This window comes from Balaenoptera physalus (assembly GCF_965194825.1).
Source record: "Balaenoptera physalus genome assembly, chromosome: 9".
Lineage (NCBI taxonomy): Eukaryota > Metazoa > Chordata > Mammalia > Artiodactyla > Balaenopteridae > Balaenoptera > Balaenoptera physalus.
The window spans coordinates 43,620,170-43,639,020 of record NC_138888.1 but is presented as its reverse complement, the minus strand read 5'-3'; the positions used below and the strand labels follow the sequence as shown (position 1 = coordinate 43,639,020).

At 38.2% G+C, this 18,851-nt stretch overlaps 1 protein-coding gene across 3 annotated transcripts in view; it reads left to right on the top strand.

Moving 5' to 3' along the window:
* Window positions 1–18,851, top strand: part of DCBLD1 (discoidin, CUB and LCCL domain containing 1) — a 71,654-nt gene that overhangs the window by 28,478 nt on the left and 24,325 nt on the right. For 2 of the 3 annotated variants that reach the window (XM_082475196.1, XM_082475195.1), the window contains exons 3-5: window positions 7,761–7,895; window positions 9,240–9,291; window positions 12,831–12,903. In XM_082475196.1, the coding sequence (XP_082331322.1) occupies window positions 7,761–7,895; window positions 9,240–9,291; window positions 12,831–12,903 (260 nt within the window). Of the gene's footprint in view, window positions 1–7,760; window positions 7,896–7,943; window positions 8,034–9,239; window positions 9,292–12,830; window positions 12,904–18,851 lie in introns of all 3 variants that reach the window. The other variant, XM_082475197.1, reaches the window with a different exon arrangement.

The following is an 18,851-nucleotide window of genomic DNA, read 5'->3' as shown; positions in this document are numbered from 1 at the left end:
CCACCTCCTCCTTTTCCTCAAACACTTTCCCAGAGATGCACTGTGATTCATTTCAGCAAATTGCCATCTTTTGTTGGGAGAGAAGTAATGGCCTAGGTAGGTTCTGGTGTGAAAGCGCTTCTTGACCTGAGTCCCTAGCCCCAAGTAAAGCCGCACCTTTGTCTAGGAATCCGCCTGGTTCATTTATCATCTGTCACTGATTTTTGTCTGGGAACCAGAGACCAAAACTCTCCAGGGATACCACTTACATTCTTACGTGACTATGGTTTTAATGACACAGTCCAGGAATATCCCTTTTTTATGCTAATTTCCTTCCTTTTCAAAGAAAATGGCCCTGAAAATTCTGTAATTTTGTACAGTGACCTATTGCAATTAGCAAGCAAGGACAAACCCTGCCATTTGACTGCATAGGAAAAAAAAATAAAGAAACAGAAGGAAAATGGACACAAGTCCAGTGGCGTTTGCAGCTTCAACATTTCTGGAGACTGTTTTATCAGCACGCCTCTGCACCCAGATCTGGGCCGTGCCAGGTACCACTTTCCCGGCAGCTGGCTGATGGTGTGCCGAGTGGTTGGCTCTGCCAGTGGCTCTCCCAGGGAGCATCACTTCGTCTCATTGGCACGTTCTTATCTGTCATGAGAAATTAAATGTGTGCTTAAGATGGTGCTGGTAAGGCTAATGAAGGTTTTTAGGAGTTTTTTTATTGTTGTTCAATTTGATTTATGACAGATCTCTCAAGACTTAGTTTTTTATTTGCTTTCTGTTTTTCACCACTGGTTATGGAGAGGGATGGGTCTCTTTGATTTCTTTTAACAGCATGCATACCATTTTTTAAACACATCTTTTTCACAGATGAAACAATAACTTAGTGTCATCAGTTTCAACATCAAAAGCATAGACCCATCTGTAATGACTTGGAACAGTTACTAAACAAAATATTACCTTGTAATGTCTGGAGACTTAGGCAGACAGGCCATGGAGAATGCAGCAGGAGGATAAATTGCTGCACAGATTGTCAGATTGCCAGAGAATCCAGAGGACTGGCTCCAGGCAGGCAGTTCATTCTTCCTTGTAGGACAGTTTGCTTTTATTCACATGTGGGAAGATAAAGGGTTTCCCTTCTCAGCTGCTCATGGAACAGGGGATGTGTTGAGAGGAACTGGCCTACTGTGCTCAAAGCAGGCAGCGCCTAGGGTTCCTGGCCCTTTATTCCTTTTGTCCAAGGAATCAGTCCATTGTCTGCTAGCTCTTGGTCTCATGTCTGGTGCCAAATGCCACATGCTATTCCACTTGGTATCATTGATGGCTTTTCCCACAATCCAGGGTGACTCACTGCATTCCACAAAAGGTAGAGGATTTATTTTTTTGATTTTTCTGCCTACCTGATGAACTGCCTTTCTGCTGTCTCCCAATCTGGTGGGAATTTGAGACTACAAAGATGGAACCTGCTTCCCAGACAAGGATAGAGGTGAGGAGGAAGGTCATTGTTAGACAGCAAGTCCAAGTTCTATGAAACATAGCACTGCCAGTTGTGAAGCAAACATCTATGCAGACTGTGAGTCTTACTTTTAGGTTAGAGGTCTTAAGAACCACTCAAGAAGGTTTGGGGTTCCGTCTGACTGTGAATTGAAACAGGTTTACCAATCTAGGAACACTGCACAGGATGGCAAATATAACCACGGTCAAAGCTAGAAGTCACCTCTGAGCTCTTATTTGGGTTTCCAATGGCATTGTGCATGTTCAAATACAGGTGTAGATCCTTTTAAAAAATTGGGACAGAGAGTACTAACAGTAAATATATCTTTGGGGCAGGTGTGCGTGGTGAAAGGCTTTCATAAGAAAAGATATCCTCCTCCAGGGGGTCTGCTGAAAACTGAGAGCATTGCTTAGGACAGACTCCTTTCATGGTTTCCCATTAATTATTTTTCCCTCTCACTGCCAGTCACATTTTTCTATTTTCATCTCTTTTTCCCTTTTAATTCTAGGAATGCGGTTATTAACTTCTAGTCTGTGAAAAGGAATCTTTATCTGTCAGACCTTCAGACAGGCAATAATTTGGGTGTTTTGTCAAAGGTGATACCGCAGCCAACCCTCAGCTTCAGTTCCCCACCCTGGGCTACAGCTGCCTCCTGCTGTTGTGATGGCTGTGCCCTGATGAACCTGTCAAATAACTTTTAAGGATGGCATTTGTATACACAGGGCATACCCTGTCCCTGCTAGGGTTTAGTTACGTTTTTGCAGCACATCAATGAAAATGTGAGAGGGATGGTGCCTGTGGGGTAACGGTGATTAAAGTGTGTGTGTGTTTCCATTTTCTTTCTTTGAACTTCTTCCAGAAATGTTTACCTACCATGCCTACCATGACTTTGGGAGGATGCAACCAAATTAGAGTTTTACTATATTTATGTGGTTTTGATCTAGGAAATTGTATGTATTGTACAACAACTTAGTGTAATGGCATACACTCTTATCTATTTGTGTAAAATATTTATAATTTTGCAACATTTCCTTTCAACTGTTCCATAAAAATCTTAAAAAAAAATTCCAGTTATTCAACCACGAGAAAGAAGAGCATCCTGTCATTTGCAACAACATGGATGGACCTTGAGCACATTATGCTAAGTGAGATAAGCCAGGCAGAGAAAGACAAGTACTGTATGATCTCCACTTACATATGGAATCTAAAGAAGACAAGTTGGTAAAAACAAAGAATGAAATGGTGGTCACGAGGGGATGGAGGGTGGGAGAATAGGACACATGTTGTTTAAGGGTACAAACTTGCAACGAGTAACAAATAAGCCCTAGAGATTTAATGCACAGTATAGTGAATATAGACAACAATATTGTATTATAATCATCAAACAAGAGACTAGAACTTAATTATTCCAACCCCTAAGAAGAAATGATAATTATGTAATGTGATAGAGGTGCTAATTATCCCTACAATGACAATCATATTAAATATATAAATGTATCAAATTAACATGTTGTATACCTTACATTATAGTGTTATATGTCAAATATATTTCAACTAAAAAAATTTCAAACAAGTTCTCACTGATTATCAATTTAGACTTTTCCTCACTGTTTTTGTTAGAACTCATTGGAATGCAAATAGAAGTTTAAGGAGAGATTGGTATGGTATCGTCATCATGACTTGGAGAAGAGTATATATGTTGTTATTTCTTCTTGGAAGAAAGAAATATGTTTAGAAAAATATTCTGATTTATTAATAGCAACAAGTTACTAGTTATTTCATCTTTGTTCTTAAGTTTGCAAAGTAAGTATCTCACTTACCTGTGCAAAGAACAAATGAATTTGAAACTCATTTAAAACAAACTGAGAATCAGTTGCATAAGTCAAGCACAGTAATCTGACTCACTTTAATTTTGCAAAAATGCTTATCATTCTACTTTATTATACAAAAATGGATTTAGTATTAATTGCCTATCTTCCATGCTTTTGAGCACTCTTAAAGATCAAAAAATCCATATATCCACCACACTAATGATTTTCTTTTCCTTTCTTGCTTTTCCACACTTTTCTTGCTTACTTCTTCATGCTATTTTGTAATGACAGGATTAAATATTTTATGTATCTTTATAATAATGTTTGGTTTTTAAAAACCAGCTGTTGCAAATAGAAGAACATTTAACTTCATTTTGATTCAAACAATATTTGGAAAGCTGTCACACGTACAAGGTGTTTGAGATAGTGACGGATATAAAAAAGTCCCTAACCCCATGGAACATTGTCTAAAAGGAAAACAGGCATTATTTATTTGTTTGTTTGTTTGTTTTAATGTATTTATTTATTTAATGAGTACTTAACACTTTGTATCCTAGGTACCATTCTAAATAATTTGCAGGTATTAACTCATGTAAGTAATTGTATATGATGAGTGTTTCTAAAGAGAGAGATGATCCTTTTTATTTGGATTTCATTATAATTTAATAATAGGCAACAACTGAGATCTGGGGCATGTAAACACACAGCATTTCTCTCATTTGATCACATCTTCAGAACGTGGCACCTGGACAGGACAGAAGAGAAATTTGATCCCTTTATCAGGAAAGGAAGGCTGAGTTGGGTTCACGATCTTCTGCATCTTTTAGCAGTTTGGTCCCTATGTTGGCTTTGGCTGGTGTGACTAGTTGTACTCACATTGACTTGGAGTAATCTTTTTCTTCCCTTAACCTGATGTTGTCATTGTTGTTCCATTGACTCTTTCTATACTGTTCTATTTTGGGAGAAGTTGATGAAGAATACCTCTCTTCAAAATTGGCTTGCTAACCCCTATTTTTAGAGAAATTATCCTGTCTTGCACACTTGACTTTCAAGATGACAGTTTACAAACTAAACTTCAACTTGAGTATTCTTAGGAAGGTCTTTTTTTTTTAAGCTCCAAATCTAATTTTGTCTTTTTTAAAAAAATTTATTTATTATTTATTTTTGGCTGTGTTGGGTCTTCGTTTCTGTGCGAGGGCTTTCTCTAGTTGCGGCAAGTGGGGGCCACTCTTCATCGCGGTGCGCGGGCCTCTCACTATCGCGGCGGCCTCTCTTGTTGTGGAGCACAGGCTCCAGACACACAGGCTCAGTAGTTGTGGCTCACGGGCCTAGTTGCTCCGTGGCATGTGGGATCTTCCCAGACCAGGGCTCGAACCCGTGTCCCCTGCATTGGCAGGCAGATTCTCAACCACTGCGCCACCAGGGAAGCCCTAATTTTGTCTTTTGAAAGTTCATAGAGCTTCCTATTGCTTTTCAAGCAACGTATTCTAGAAACAGTATGTTATACTCTTAATTGTATAATTTATACTGTGGTATTTCAAAAGCCTTTAGAAATTATTCTGCTTTCTTATAAACTTCATTTTACAAATCAAAATAAATTATATGAGTTAACCAGAAGTTGCTGTTAAGAGTGGTAAAGAAGAGAAGAGAAAGAGGAATGTGCAAATTGCATGAGAATAAGATTTTTACCCTGTATTGGACAGTCTTTTAATTCTAGAACTTTCTTTTTCTTTACACTTTTTAAAAAAATTGAAGTATAGTTGATTTACAATGTTGTGTTAGTTTCAGGTGTACAGCAAAGTTATACATATATTTATTTTTTTCAGATTCTTTTCCCTTATTGGTTATTACAAAATATTGAGTATAGTTCCCTGTGCTATACAGTAGTGGAACTTTCTTGGAAAAAAGGGAATTTGTGAGTTTCTTTGAGCAAATTTAGGAGATATCATTTTTGTGATAACATTTTCTTTACTACCTGTCTTAGTCTCTCCAGGCTGCTATAACAAAATATCACAGACTGGGTAACTTATGAACAATAGACATTTATTTCTTACAGTCTGGAGGCTGGGAAGTTCAAGATCATGGTGCTGGCAGATACGGTGTAGTGGATGGTGAGAGCACCCTTCCTGGTTCATAGCCATCTCCCTGTGTCTGCACATGCTGGAAGGGGCAAGCAAGCTCACTGGGGCCTCCTTTATAAAGGCACTAATCCCATTCATGAGGGCTCTGCCCTTGTGAAACTAAGTACCTCCCAAAGGCCCCACCTCCTAATACTGTCACATTGGGCATTAGGATTTTAACATATGAATTTGGTTGGGACACAAGCATTTAGACCATACTTGAAGCAAATTTAGGAGGTCCCTAGAATATCACTTTTGTGATAACATTTTCTTTTTTTTTTTTTTTTAAACATCTTTATTGAAGTATAATTGCCTTACAATGGTGTGTTAGCTTCTGCTTTATAACAAAGTGAATCAGTTATACATATACAATATGTTCCCATTTCTCTTCCCTCTTGCATCTCCCTCCCTCCCACCCTCCCCATCCCGCCCCTCTAGGTGGTCACAAAGCACCGAGCTGATCTCCCTGTGCTATGTGGCTCCTTCCCACTAGTTATCTATTTTACATTTGGTAGTGTATATATGTCCATGACACTCTCTTACCCTGTCACATCTCACCCCACCCCCTCCCCATATCCTCAAGTCCATTCTCTAGTAGGTCTGTGTCTTTATTCCCGTCTTGCCACTAGGTTCTTCATGGCCTTTTTTTTTTTTTTCCTTAGATTCCGTATATATGTGTTAGCATACTGTATTTGTTTTTCTCTTTCTGACTTACTTCACTCTGTATGACAGACTCTAACTCCATCCACCTCATTACAAATACCTCCATTTCATTTCTTTTTATGGCTGAGTAATATTCCATTGTATATATGTGCCACATCTTCTTTATCCATTCATCTGTTGATGGACATTTAGGTTGCTTCCATGTCCTGGCTATTGTAGATAGAGCTGCAATGAACATTTTGGTACATGACTCTTTTTGACCTATGGTTTTCTCAGGGTATATGCCCAGTAGTGGGATTGCTGGGTCGTATGGTAGTTCTATTTGTAGTTTTTTAAGGAACCTCCATACTGTTCTCCATAGTGGCTGTATCAATTTACATTCCCACCAACAGTGCAAGAGTGTTCCCTTTCCTCCACACCCTCTCCAGCATTTATTGTTTCTAGATTTTTTGATGATGGCCATTCTGACCGGTGTGAGATGATATCTCATTGTAGTTTTGATTTGCATTTCTCTAATGATTAATGATGTTGAGCATTCTTTCATGTGTCTGTAGGCCATCTGTATATCTTCTTTGGAGAAATGTCTATTTAGGTCTTCTGCCCATTTTTGGATTGGGTTGTTCGTTTTTTTGTTATTGAGCTGCATGAGCTGCTTGTAAATCTTGGAGATGAATCCTTTGTCAGTTGCTTCATTTGCAAATATTTTCTCCCATTCTGATGGTTGTCTTTTGGTCTTGTTTATGGTTTCCTTTGCTGTGCAAAAGCTTTTAAGTTTCATTAGGTCCCATTTGTTTATTTGTGTTCTTATTTCCATTTCTCTGGGAGCTGGGTCAAAAAGAATCTTGCTGTGATGTATGTCATAGAGTGTTCTGCCTATGTTTTCCTCTAAGAGTTTGATAGTGTCTGGCCTTACACTTAGGTCTTTAATCCATTTTGAGTTTATTTTTGTGCATGGTGTCAGGGAGTGTTCTAATTTCATACTTTTACATGTACCTGTCCAATTTTCCCAGCACCACTTATTGAAGAGGCTGTCTTTTCTCCACTGTATATGCTTGCCTCCTTTATCAAAGATAAGGTGACCATATGTGTGTGGGTTTATCTCTGGGCTTTCTATCCTGTTCCATTGATCTATATTTCTGTTTTTGTGCCAGTACCAAACTGTTTTGATTACTGAAGCTTTGTAATATAGTCTGAAGTCAGGGAGCCTGATTCCCCCAGCTCCATTTTTCGTTCTCAAGATTGCTTTGGCTATTTGGGGTCTTTTGTGTTTCCATACAAATTGTGAAATTTTTTGTTCTAGTTCTGTGAAAAATGCCAGTGGTAGTTTGATAGGGATTGCATTGAATCTATAACATTTTCTTAACTAAATATATTTGATTTTTGTTTGTTAGTCGCCTTCTTATAAAAATCGAAACCTATCTCTTGTGTTGTTCACAATTAACTAGTTCCAAGCTATTGCTTATCTAGAACTGGCCACTTCCCCCGTCTTGTTTCTCTGTATAATCAAGTTTACAATCAGTCACTAATTCTTAGTCTCAGTATGAAGCAAAATTTCAGTTGGGTAAAGATTATAATCTTATGTGTATGTGTTGTCTGGTAAATTTGCCATTTAAGGGGAAAAAATGTATATACCAATTCTTTGTACTGGTCTAAATTTTGAAATGAGCTACAAGTGTGCTTTGTTTTTAGGTCCGTATTGTGGAAGCATGACTGTGCCCAAAGAACTTTTGCTGAACACCAATGAAGTAACTGTTCGCTTTGAGAGTGGATCCCACATTTCTGGGCGGGGTTTTTTGCTAACCTATGCCAGCAGCGACCATCCAGGTATAGCAGAAGGACCAACATAAATCTGTAAACCTTTTTCTGTCTTAGAATTCCTCTTGCTAGTCACCATCTCCGGACAGAACTGTGACCTCAGATCCAGAATTAAGATGTGAGGGAAGAGAGGAATGCAGTGTCTTTGTAAGTAGTTAGGTCTGAACTGAATACTTTCATAGCCCATGTTAGATTGATCCGCTGACTTATGTGGGAGAGGGTTGATCTCATTTTCCTTGAAACCATGGATTGTGTATCTTTGGGGCTACCCTCCTGACCCTCCTAAGGTCTGGCTATTCTCTGGAGCTCTCCACCAACCCCTTTGTTAGCTTAGGGGACAAGCCTTTTAACCAGCGACACCCCCACTCCATACACACCACTGCACCAGCATGGGAGCATGCGAGTGTGAGGAGGAGGAAGTCACTGTCACCAAGTGCCCTACCCATCCAGCTAGCACGTGAGCAGGAGAGAAGGAGAGCATGAATATTGATGGAAAGGGAAAGTGTGGCCTCCCATCCAGGCCTCGAACTCCAGAGTAATTTCCATGCAGCCCAGGGTCTGCCAGGGCCACAGAGGTGCCCAGAGTTTCTGCTGTCAGGCCCCTCCTGCAGAAGTACTCTGGGAAGGGGGTACCCCATTCATTTCTCACTCAGCCAATCAGATCTGAGCAATATCCTAGCAGGCCCCTGCATGGCCGGTATTCAGCATATGTTTCTCCCTAAGAACAACTGAAAAGATTAAGGAAAGAAAGAACTTCTGCAGCAAGTGCGGAATATTTTGGAAACTATACTAGGTCCCTCTAAAAGCACCAAAATCCACAGTATCTTAGAGTGTCCATTGCTGAGTATTAGTTCAGTTCTATAAATTGCTCCAGAGAGCACACTTCTTTTAAGTCCTTGGTCCTCATTGATCAAAGCTGATAGGCTCTTTGTGTTCTCACTAAACGCCTGGCCCTGTGGTCACTCGATTGCCACTAGCTAAATTGTTAAATTAAGATGTTCCTGAACCTTCTCTGTGAACCACATTGGGCTCTTGAAATTGTTTTCCTCCTGCCAGGGAAGGTTATACACATGACCTTTGTAGGTATGTAGTGAATAGTAACTAACCAGTGTTGGGTTTTTTGTTGGAAATAGATTCTGTTATTTCACTGGATAAATACCTGAAGAACCATCATTGATGGTAGAAAAGAAAAATGAAGGGAACTGATGAAATCCTGGGGATAGTGTGTCAGTTTTTATTTATTTTTAAACAGAAAAGTTCAGATAACTAGATAACAAATAAATACTTTTCAAAAACTGTTTCATTTTAAAAGAAATCTTTAGAGCTGATTGCAATTATCTTTATTTATGACAGATTTAATAACGTGTTTGGAACGAGCTAACCATTATTTGAAGACAGAATACAGGTAAGTACAGTGTCCTAGCTGTGCTGCAGTCATTTGTTGCTGAATATTTTGTTTTCCTTGACATTAAACCAGATAAAGTACCTTATCTGTACTTAATTTAATTTTTAAAAAATCATCTATGTTGTAACTAATCAGGAATATTTGAAATAGTTTCTTATACAGCAGAGATCAGCAAACTTTCTGTCAAAGTCCAGATAGTAAATACTTTAGGTTTTGCAGGCCGTGCAATCTCTTTTGCATCTGTTCATACAGTTTCTGTTGCCTTTGTAGTGCAGAAGCAGCCACAGACAGTATATATGTGAACGAATGAGCATGGCTGTGTTCCAATAAAACTTTCTTTATTTACAAAAAAGGAAAGGCGCTGGCTGGATTTGGCCCATGGGTCACAGTTTGCTGACCCTTGAATTCTACTCTAGTACCAATGAGCCAAAATGGAGTCTAGAGTGCATTTTTTTACCAGGCCAGCATTTGGGAGTGACTTTTGTGATTCTGGAGGGGGTTCATTTTCTCTTTCCCACAAAAAAGAGACCTACTGAGAATAGGAGATGAAAATTTTCATTCCACCTTTACTTTAACTGGAAAAATGACTTAATCTCTTAGATGTACGTTTTCTCATCTGTGAAGTGAAAGTGTAGAGGGGGATTTCTCAGCCTTGGCACTGTTGATATTTTGGATTGGATGGTTTTCTGTTGTGTGCATTGTGGGTATTTAGCAGCGTCCCTGGCCTATATGAGCCAGTCTTGATAAATGTCTCCAGACGTTTCCAAAGGTCTGCTGGTGGGCAGAAATCACCCCTAGCTGAGAACTGCTGGTCTAGAGGTCACTAACAACAACTAACAACAACTGTGACTCCTTAGAGTGTTTTCTTAGTACCAGATACAGCTCTCTGGAGTTAGCATATAGATAGCTCAGGTGAATGTTCCAGTATGCCGACCAGGCAGGTTCTGTTTTACCCCAGAAACAGAGGCACAAAACAATTAAGTAACCTGCTTAGGGCTACACAATAAATGAGAATACCCCAAAAGTCAAGCTTAAGAGTCCATGGTCCTATCCATCTGATATTCTAGTAAATGAGATTCTTTTATATGCAGAATCAACTCTAGTGTTTACGAATATGAAGGCCAGTTGAGAAAAGACAAAAATGAAAATGACCAGTAATTAAATGTTGCCCTTAAAGTTGCTGTTCATCCATTGAGACATTCAGCAGCATTTTCTTTCCAGCCACACGTGTACAGTCCTAGTGGTGACAGGGCCTCTGGGCATCAGTAGTCATTTCCTGTCCTCTTAGAGAAAGGAATATATTCAGCCCTACAGTGCGATGTATGGTGTCAGATCATCTAAGCTGTAGCCCAGCCTATTTGTAGTGTTTAGTTAAAGATGAGGTATGATGACTAGTACAGAGCCATAATCCTTCATCCATAATTGTGAAATGCAGAAAGCTTTAAAAGTCAAAAGATTTTTGTAACTCATTTGGTGGCAGTCCCTGATTAATGTGACCTTAAATTCACCTGACAGCAAAACTAGACTAAATTAAACATGAGGCTATTTTGTCTTTATGTATTTGACCTAATATGACTATCCATATATTTGATACAGAGATATTAATGTTTTGATTAATATTTGCAGACCTCAGTGGAGTCGTACATCATATATATTATTGGCACTGTTTTACTTTTGTAAAATCCCCAAAATTCTGAATTCTGAAATACATCTGGCTCTAAGGGCTAGGATAAGGAACTGTACACCTGTAATAGGATTTCCATTATTTCTGTTTCTTAATTCCTTGATTATTGCTGTAGTGCTGGATTCCATTAGGTCAACGGGGAAGAATTATGAACCATTTATTTGGGTAGTTTTGATAATTAGATTCTGTTACACACCTAATTTGCTAAGTCAGCAGGAGGAAACTGAGAGGAAATGAAATAAAAGCAACTGCTATTTTGGAATCTGCTTGGGCTGGCACATTCTTCTTGAACAAACCAAGCAAACATTATTGTAATATGGTATATATAGAAACAAGGGCCTATGGCATTCATCTTTAAAGCTGTCAATGTTCACATAATATTTTGAGTTTCCTTTTGCACGTCTTTTTAGGTGTACGGTTGTCTCTCATGGCCTATTGATATGTTGATGCTTGAAGGAACTACAGAAGAGGAAACTGAATTTAAGGGGGATTATATGCAATATTCGGGGTCACACAGCTAGTTAGGTAGTAACAGAGCCTGGGTCAACACACCCTAAGCCACACCCAACCATACCATATGCCATGACATGTTTCTGAAAAATTTCTTGAAAAATGACTCTTAAGTAAGTGAAATCCTAATTTTAAATATACCTCTTTTAGTCAAATAGAAAGTTACTGGGGGCTGGAGGTTAGGGGAAATAGGGAAAGGTTGATAAAAGGATATAAACTTTCAGCTATAGAGATGAATAAGGTCTGAGGATTTAATGTATAACATGGTGACTATAGCTGATAACACCATATTGTGTAATCGAAATTTGTTAAGAGAGTAGAACTTAAATATTCTCACCAAAAAAATATATATACGTACGTGTGTGTGTGTGTGTGTATGAGGTGATGGCTGTGTTTAACTAACTAGATGGGAGGAATTCTTTCACAATGTATACGTATATCAAATCATCATGATGTACACTTTAAATATTTTACAATTTTGTTTGTCAACTATACCCCAGTAAAGCTGAAAAAAATATACACCTTTTATCTGATTGCAAAAGTAATTTATAACTAATGTAGACCATCACTCTCCAGGCATTTAAACTTGACTAATTCAAATTGAGGTGTGCTGTAAGTATAAAATATTCTGCAGATTTTGAAGACTTATTTTAAAAAAAAGACTGGAAATATCTTGATAATTTTTCTGTTCATTACATGTGGAAATGATAAATTTTGAATATATTAGGTTAAACAGAATATATGAGTAATATTAATATTAATTTTGCCTGTTTCTTTTGATTATTTTAATGTGGCTACTAGAATATTTAAATTAACTTGTGTGGCTTCCATTATGTTCCAATTGGGTAATGCTAGTAGAGTGAATCCAAATTTACAGAGTTAGTAACACAGAAAGTGATAGTTTCTCAAACTCCTACACTCAGAGAGAGAGAATCCAGAGATATTCTTCCTTGTTTTCTTTTTATCCATAGAAAACATAAATTGTTATTTAAACATTTCTTTTTATAAAAACAAGATTATGCTATATATACTGTATTTAGAAACTTTACCTTTTTCCTTAACATTTCTTGGACCTCTTAAAATCAATTAAGATGCTTTAGGGAAGCTCATTGTTTAATAGAGTTTATAATGAATTTTGATATAAAACAAATAATTGTGTAAAACTTTCCTTCAGATGAACATTTTAGATAAGTCTGTGTTTTCACAAATCGGGTTTCTGATTTGTCATTAAAGAAAGATATTCCTGCATGTTGTATAGAGGAGAGAAAATACTTTTAAGTATAATTTCACACTTTTTAATTTAAGTACGACCTAATAAAATATAAACTCTTTATTTTTTTTCCAGCAAGTTCTGCCCAGCTGGTTGTAGAGACATAGCAGGAGATATTTCTGGGAATGTGGTGCATGGATATAGAGATGTAAGTAATAGAGGGTAATTTTATGGCAGGGAGGAAATTAAAAAGAGTTAGTGCTGGTTGCTCTGCCTAAATTCTTTACAAAGTAAAGTCAAATAAGATATAAAACTTTGTAGATAGATGCACAGTTCTCTTTTCTGAGAATAAATGAAATAAGTTTAAAAACCAAGGTTATTCATGCATTCATTCCTATTTTTAGCATTTCCAGTTAAGCACACTATAACTGAAATGGTAAACAAAACCCTTTATATTATTTATATTTATATCAATTATACCTAAGGGTATAATTCCATCCAGTTTTTATGAGATCATCATTTTGTTATAATTTATTTCTTTATTTTAATGCACCAATTGATTCATGTAATACAGCCAAGGACATGAAAATTTTACATCACAGAATAGTGACATTGTATCTAGGACCAGTGAAGCCGTATGCCCTGCTCATATATATTATTCCCCTCCCTCCTTGCACTCCAATTTCTAATGCCTATTGAAACTCTCTGGGTGATATAAATTGTTCCCAGAAAAAAATAAATTCACAAGAAATCATTTTTCTAAAGTATATATCTTATATCCAGATACACAATCCTTTATTTCTTACTATTTACAGATTTCTATCCTGGAAATCTGATACCTGATTTTTAAAAATTTGCTATTCAAAATAGTTGGGTTTATAGCTTACGGGAAGGGGCTTGAGTTATTAGAAATGTGAAAATCTATATAGTGATGGAACTTTTCTAAGAGTTCTTTATGCACGGGGAAAACATACATGTTCTAGGAGATGGATCATATATCTCCAGCAGGAGGAAAAAAACTTGGCTTTATTTTGCTTTCAGTACATCCTGATTCTGGAAGCAGCAGGTTTTGTGATTTTGCTCTTTGTTTCCTTTTTCTTGTGTTGTCTTAATTTACAAGATTGACACAGGATATTTACTTGGCCTAGAAACTGAATCTTAAAATGATTTACACTACCTCAATTTGAAAATGTACTCGGCACAGGCTGAAGTCCTAGATGACTTCAGGAAATTAACCAAAAGAACTAAAAAGTTGAGGTATAGTTTTCTCCCCCTAGCAATATAAAGTTTTAATTTATTATTTTCCTGTCCTGTGTAAGAAACTTAAGAATTATATGCAGAAAGAGAAATAGCATTGTTTCTTTCTTGCTTTATTTGTTGATCTCACCTCCTCTTGACAGAGCTCTCTTTTTCAGAGTAACAGGTTAATGGTTTCCTGGGTGGTAGGTCTCAGTACGTGATCTGGAATTGCTAACAAACAGGTTTCCTATTTGACGCACTAACTGGTTTTACACCATTTGCTTCCAGTATGATTTCACCTGGAGGGAAAATTTGTATTTTGAAAACTAATCTCTTCAAAGAAGTCTGATTAGTGTCTTTTTTTGGTATATGTTGATACTGTGTGTATATTAGATATCTGTTGCTACATGACTATTACCAAAAACTTAGAAGCTTGAAACAACACATGTATTCTCTCTCATGTTCTGTGGGTCAGGAGTTTGAGCGTGGCCTGCTGAGTTTGAGTGAGGGACACTCACAAGGGTGTATCCAAGGTGACACAAGGGTGTCAGTGGGGCTGCAGTTTCATCTGAGGCTTGACTAGGAAAATATTTGTTTCTAAGCTCACATGGTGTTGGCAGCATTCAGTTACTGAGGGATTGTTGGATTGAGGACCTCAGTTTCTTCCTGGATTTTGGTTGGAGGCTGTCCTCAGCTCCCTACCATGTGGACCTCCCCAACATGGCTACTTGCTTTTTTTTTCTTCTTTCTCCCTCTGATTATTTTCTCTCTGCCATCTATGTACCATCTTTATTTTTTTTAATTTTATTGATGTATAGTTACTGTATAATATTATATGTTACAGGTGTACAATATAGTGACACAATTTTCTTTTTAACATCTTTATTGGAGTATAATTGCTTTACAATGGTGTGTTAGTTTCTGCTTTATAACAAAGTGGATCAGTTATACATATACATATGTTCCCATATCTCTTCCCTCTTGCATCTCCCGCCCTCCCACCCTCCCTATCCCACCCCTCTAGGTGGTCACACAGCACCGAGCTGATCTCCCTGTGCTATGCGGCTGCTTCCCACTAGCTAGCTATTTTATGTTTGGTAGTGTATATATGTCCATGCCACTGTCTCACTTTGTCACAGCTTACCCTTCCCCCTCCCCATATCCTCAAGTCCATTCTCTGGTAGGTCTGTGTCTTTATTTCCATCTTGCCCCTAGGTTCTTCATGACCTTTTTTTTTTTTCCCTTAGATTCCATATATATGTGTTAGCATACGGCATTTATTTTTCTCTTTCTGACTTACTTCACTCTGTATGACAGACTCTAGGTCCATCCACCTCACTACAAATAACTCAATTTTGTTTCTTTTTATGGCTGAGTAATATTCCATTGTATATATGTGCCACATCTTCTTTATCCATTCATCTGTCGATGGACACTTAGGTTACTTCCATGTCCTGGCTATTGTATATAGTGCTGCAATGAACATTTTGGTACATGACTCCTTTTTTTTTTTTCCAAAAAATTATTATTATTTTTTTTCTTTTTTTTTTCACATACACACACTGTATTTTATTTTTACAAGAGATAAATAGACTGACACCAAGCCTTGTACATGGATGACCACAACAAAAGCAACAATGATTACAATTACCAAACATGAAACACACTCATACTATGTCATAATATTGACATTCAATCCAGTAATCCTCCACGGTACATGACTCTTTTTGAAATATGGTTTTCTCAGGGTATATGCCCAGTAGTGGGATTGCTGGATCATATGGTAATTCTATTTTTAGTTTTTTAAGGAACCTCCATACTGTTCTCCATAGTGGCTGTATCAATTTATATTCCCACCAACAGTGCAAGAGGGTTCCCTTTTCTCCACACCCTCTCCAGCATTTATTGTTTGTAGATTTTTTGATGATGGCCATTCTGACTGGTGTGAGATGATATCTCATTATAGTTTTGATTTGCATTTCTCTAATGATTAATGATGTTGAGCATTCTTTCATGTGTTTGCTGGCAATCTGTATATCTTCTTTGGAGAAATGTCTATTTAGGTCTTCTGCCCATTTTTGGATTGGGTTGTTTTTTTGATATTGGTGACTCACAATTTTTAAAGGTTATACTACATTTATAGTTATTGTAAAATATTGGCTATATCCCCCATGTTGTACAATATATCCTTGTAGCTTATTTTATACCTAATAGTTTGTACCTCTTAATTCCCCACCCCTATATTGCCCCTCCCCTTAGATTCATTTAGATAGGTTCTTATTCTCCCTATTCAGAAACTTTGAAGGTGTCACCACCGCCTACAGGATCAAGTTTCAATTGCTTAGGCTTTTAGGCTTTTGCTTTTTAACCAAAGCCAGCAATGGAGAGTTTCCTAACCAGGGAGTCTCCCAGCAAGACAGGTTATAATCTTATGTAATGTTATCATGAGAGTGCTGTCCTATCACCTTTGCCATATCCTATTAGTTAAGAGAAAGCCACAGCTCCCACCCCCGCCTAAGGGGATTACACAAGGGGAGAATACCAGTAGGCAGAGATCATGTGGGTTATCTTAGAGTCTCTCCTCCTCGAGGGTGTCTTCCTCTTAGGGAATATGTTCAGTTGTAACAAGTCTTTTCTGGAAGGGTCTTTGCAAAACCTAAGCATATCCTCTTGGTCAGAATGACAGAATCTGTAAAACAAGTTACTAGAGAAGCTGTTGAAGAAGCAGATGCTCTGTCACAGGGAAGAAATGGGATGAATTGAAGAATAATTAGAGAAAAAGAATTGGTTCATTCTGTGTTGTTTCAAAAGGCAGAACCAGGATCAGGGAGGCCAATTTCTGTGGCATATAAGGAATAGCTGAACAATGCAAAATGGGATGGGACGTCTCAAGGGACAGTGAGGCCCTAGTCACTGGAAGTGTCCAGTGTAGAGGTTACAGCCGTTCGTCAGGGCGGCCTGTATGTGTATGGAAGGTGTTGTGGGTGGAGAGTAGGACAGTCTGTCGGGAGGTGTCAGAGAAAACTTTAAAGATCTTTTAGAGTTCTGAAGATGCTGTGAGTCTGTCTCCTTGACTGCTGAATTAAGGCATCTTATGGTGTAGGCTTACCATGCCGGTTAAGAACCATGGGCTTCTCTTTAAGCTCTGCCTCACCTGGAAACCAGAAATAAAAAGCCCCCAGAACAGGTTTTCTCTTGGCACCTTCTCCCAAGCCTGCTGACTGTACCATCTGCTTTTAAGTGGAACACATCCCTTAACTCACTCATTTCAGTAATTCTCCATTCCCCCAAAAATGTTCAAGGAGTATTGTAAATTAAAGGCAGACAGTGTAAAAAGTGTGCTCCTGGTTTAGGGGAGAAAGGGAGAGACCCAGTCCATCGCCTACGCCCACAACAAGCCAGAGGTAAGCACACTGTGTTGGTGAGTGATTGTCTCTGACTGATGACAATAGGAGTGATTTTATTTTTTTCCTATTTTCCAAAATTTCTATAATGAATGTATTGCTTTCCTAAAGAAAATGTTATCATCATGGTAATTATGAAGACTGCAGCAACACTGAAACAATTCATAAGATAGAATGAGGAATATATTTTTATTATTTAACATTTGACCATCATCCCACCAACATTTTAATCTATTTATTTATTTATTTTTGGCTGCATTGGGTCTTCGTTGCTGCACGTGGGGTTTCTCTAGTTGTGGCGAGCGGGGGCTACTCTTCATTGCAGTGCACAGGCTTCTCATTGCGGTGGCTTCTCCTGTTGCGGAGCATGAGCTCTAAGCACGTGGGCTTCAGTGGTTGTGGCACACGGGCTTAGTTGCTCCACAGCAGGTGGGATTTTCCTGGACCAGGGCTCGAACCCGTGTCCGCTGCATTGGCAGGCGGATTCTTAACCACTGCACCACCAGGGAAGCCCTCCAACAACATTTTAAACATGTGCTTTCTTCATGTTTTATTAAAGTCAATCTAAAACGTTTACTTTTTTTTTAACGTCTTTATTAATAAGTGCTTTACATAGTTGTGTTAGTTGCTGCTGTATAACAAGTGAATCAGCTATACATATACATATATCCCCAGATCCGCTCCCTCTTGCATCTCCCTCCCCCGCTTCTTATCCCACCCCTCTAGGTGGACACAAAGCACCGAGCTGAGCTCCCTGTGCTATGTGGCTACTTCCCACTAGCTATCTATTTTACATTTGATAGTGTATATATGTCCATGCCACTCTCTCACTTTGTCCCAGCTAACCCTTCCCCTTCCCCTTCCCCTTCCCCGTGTCCTCAAGTCCATTCTCTACGTCTGCGTCTTTATTCCTGTCCTGCCCCTAGGTTCTTCAGAACCTTCGTTTTTTTTTTTTTTTTTAATAGATTCCATATAGATGTGTTAGCATACGGTATTTGTTTTTCTCTTTCTGACTTACTTCACTCTGTATGACAGACTCTAGGTCCATCCACCTCACTACAAATAACTCAATTTCGTTTCCTTTTATGGCTGAGTAATATTCCATTGTATATATGTGCCACATCTTCTTTATCCATTCATCTGGCGATGGACACTTAGGTGGCTTCCATATCCTGGCTATTGTAAACAGAGCTGCAGTGAACATTTTGGTACATGACTCTTTCTGAATTATGGTTTTCTCAGGGTATATGCCCAGTAGTGGGATTGCTGGGTCGTATGGTAGTTCTATTTTTAGTTTTTTAAGGAACCTCCATACTGTTCTGCATAGTAGCTGTATCAATTTACATTCCCACCAACAATGCAAGAGGGTTCCCTTTTCTCCACACCCTCTCCAGCATTTATTGTTTGTAGATTTTTTGATGATGGCCATTCTGACTGGTGTGAGATGATATCTCATTGTAGTTTTGATTTGCATTTCTCTAATGATTAGTGTTGCTGAGCATCTTTTCATGTG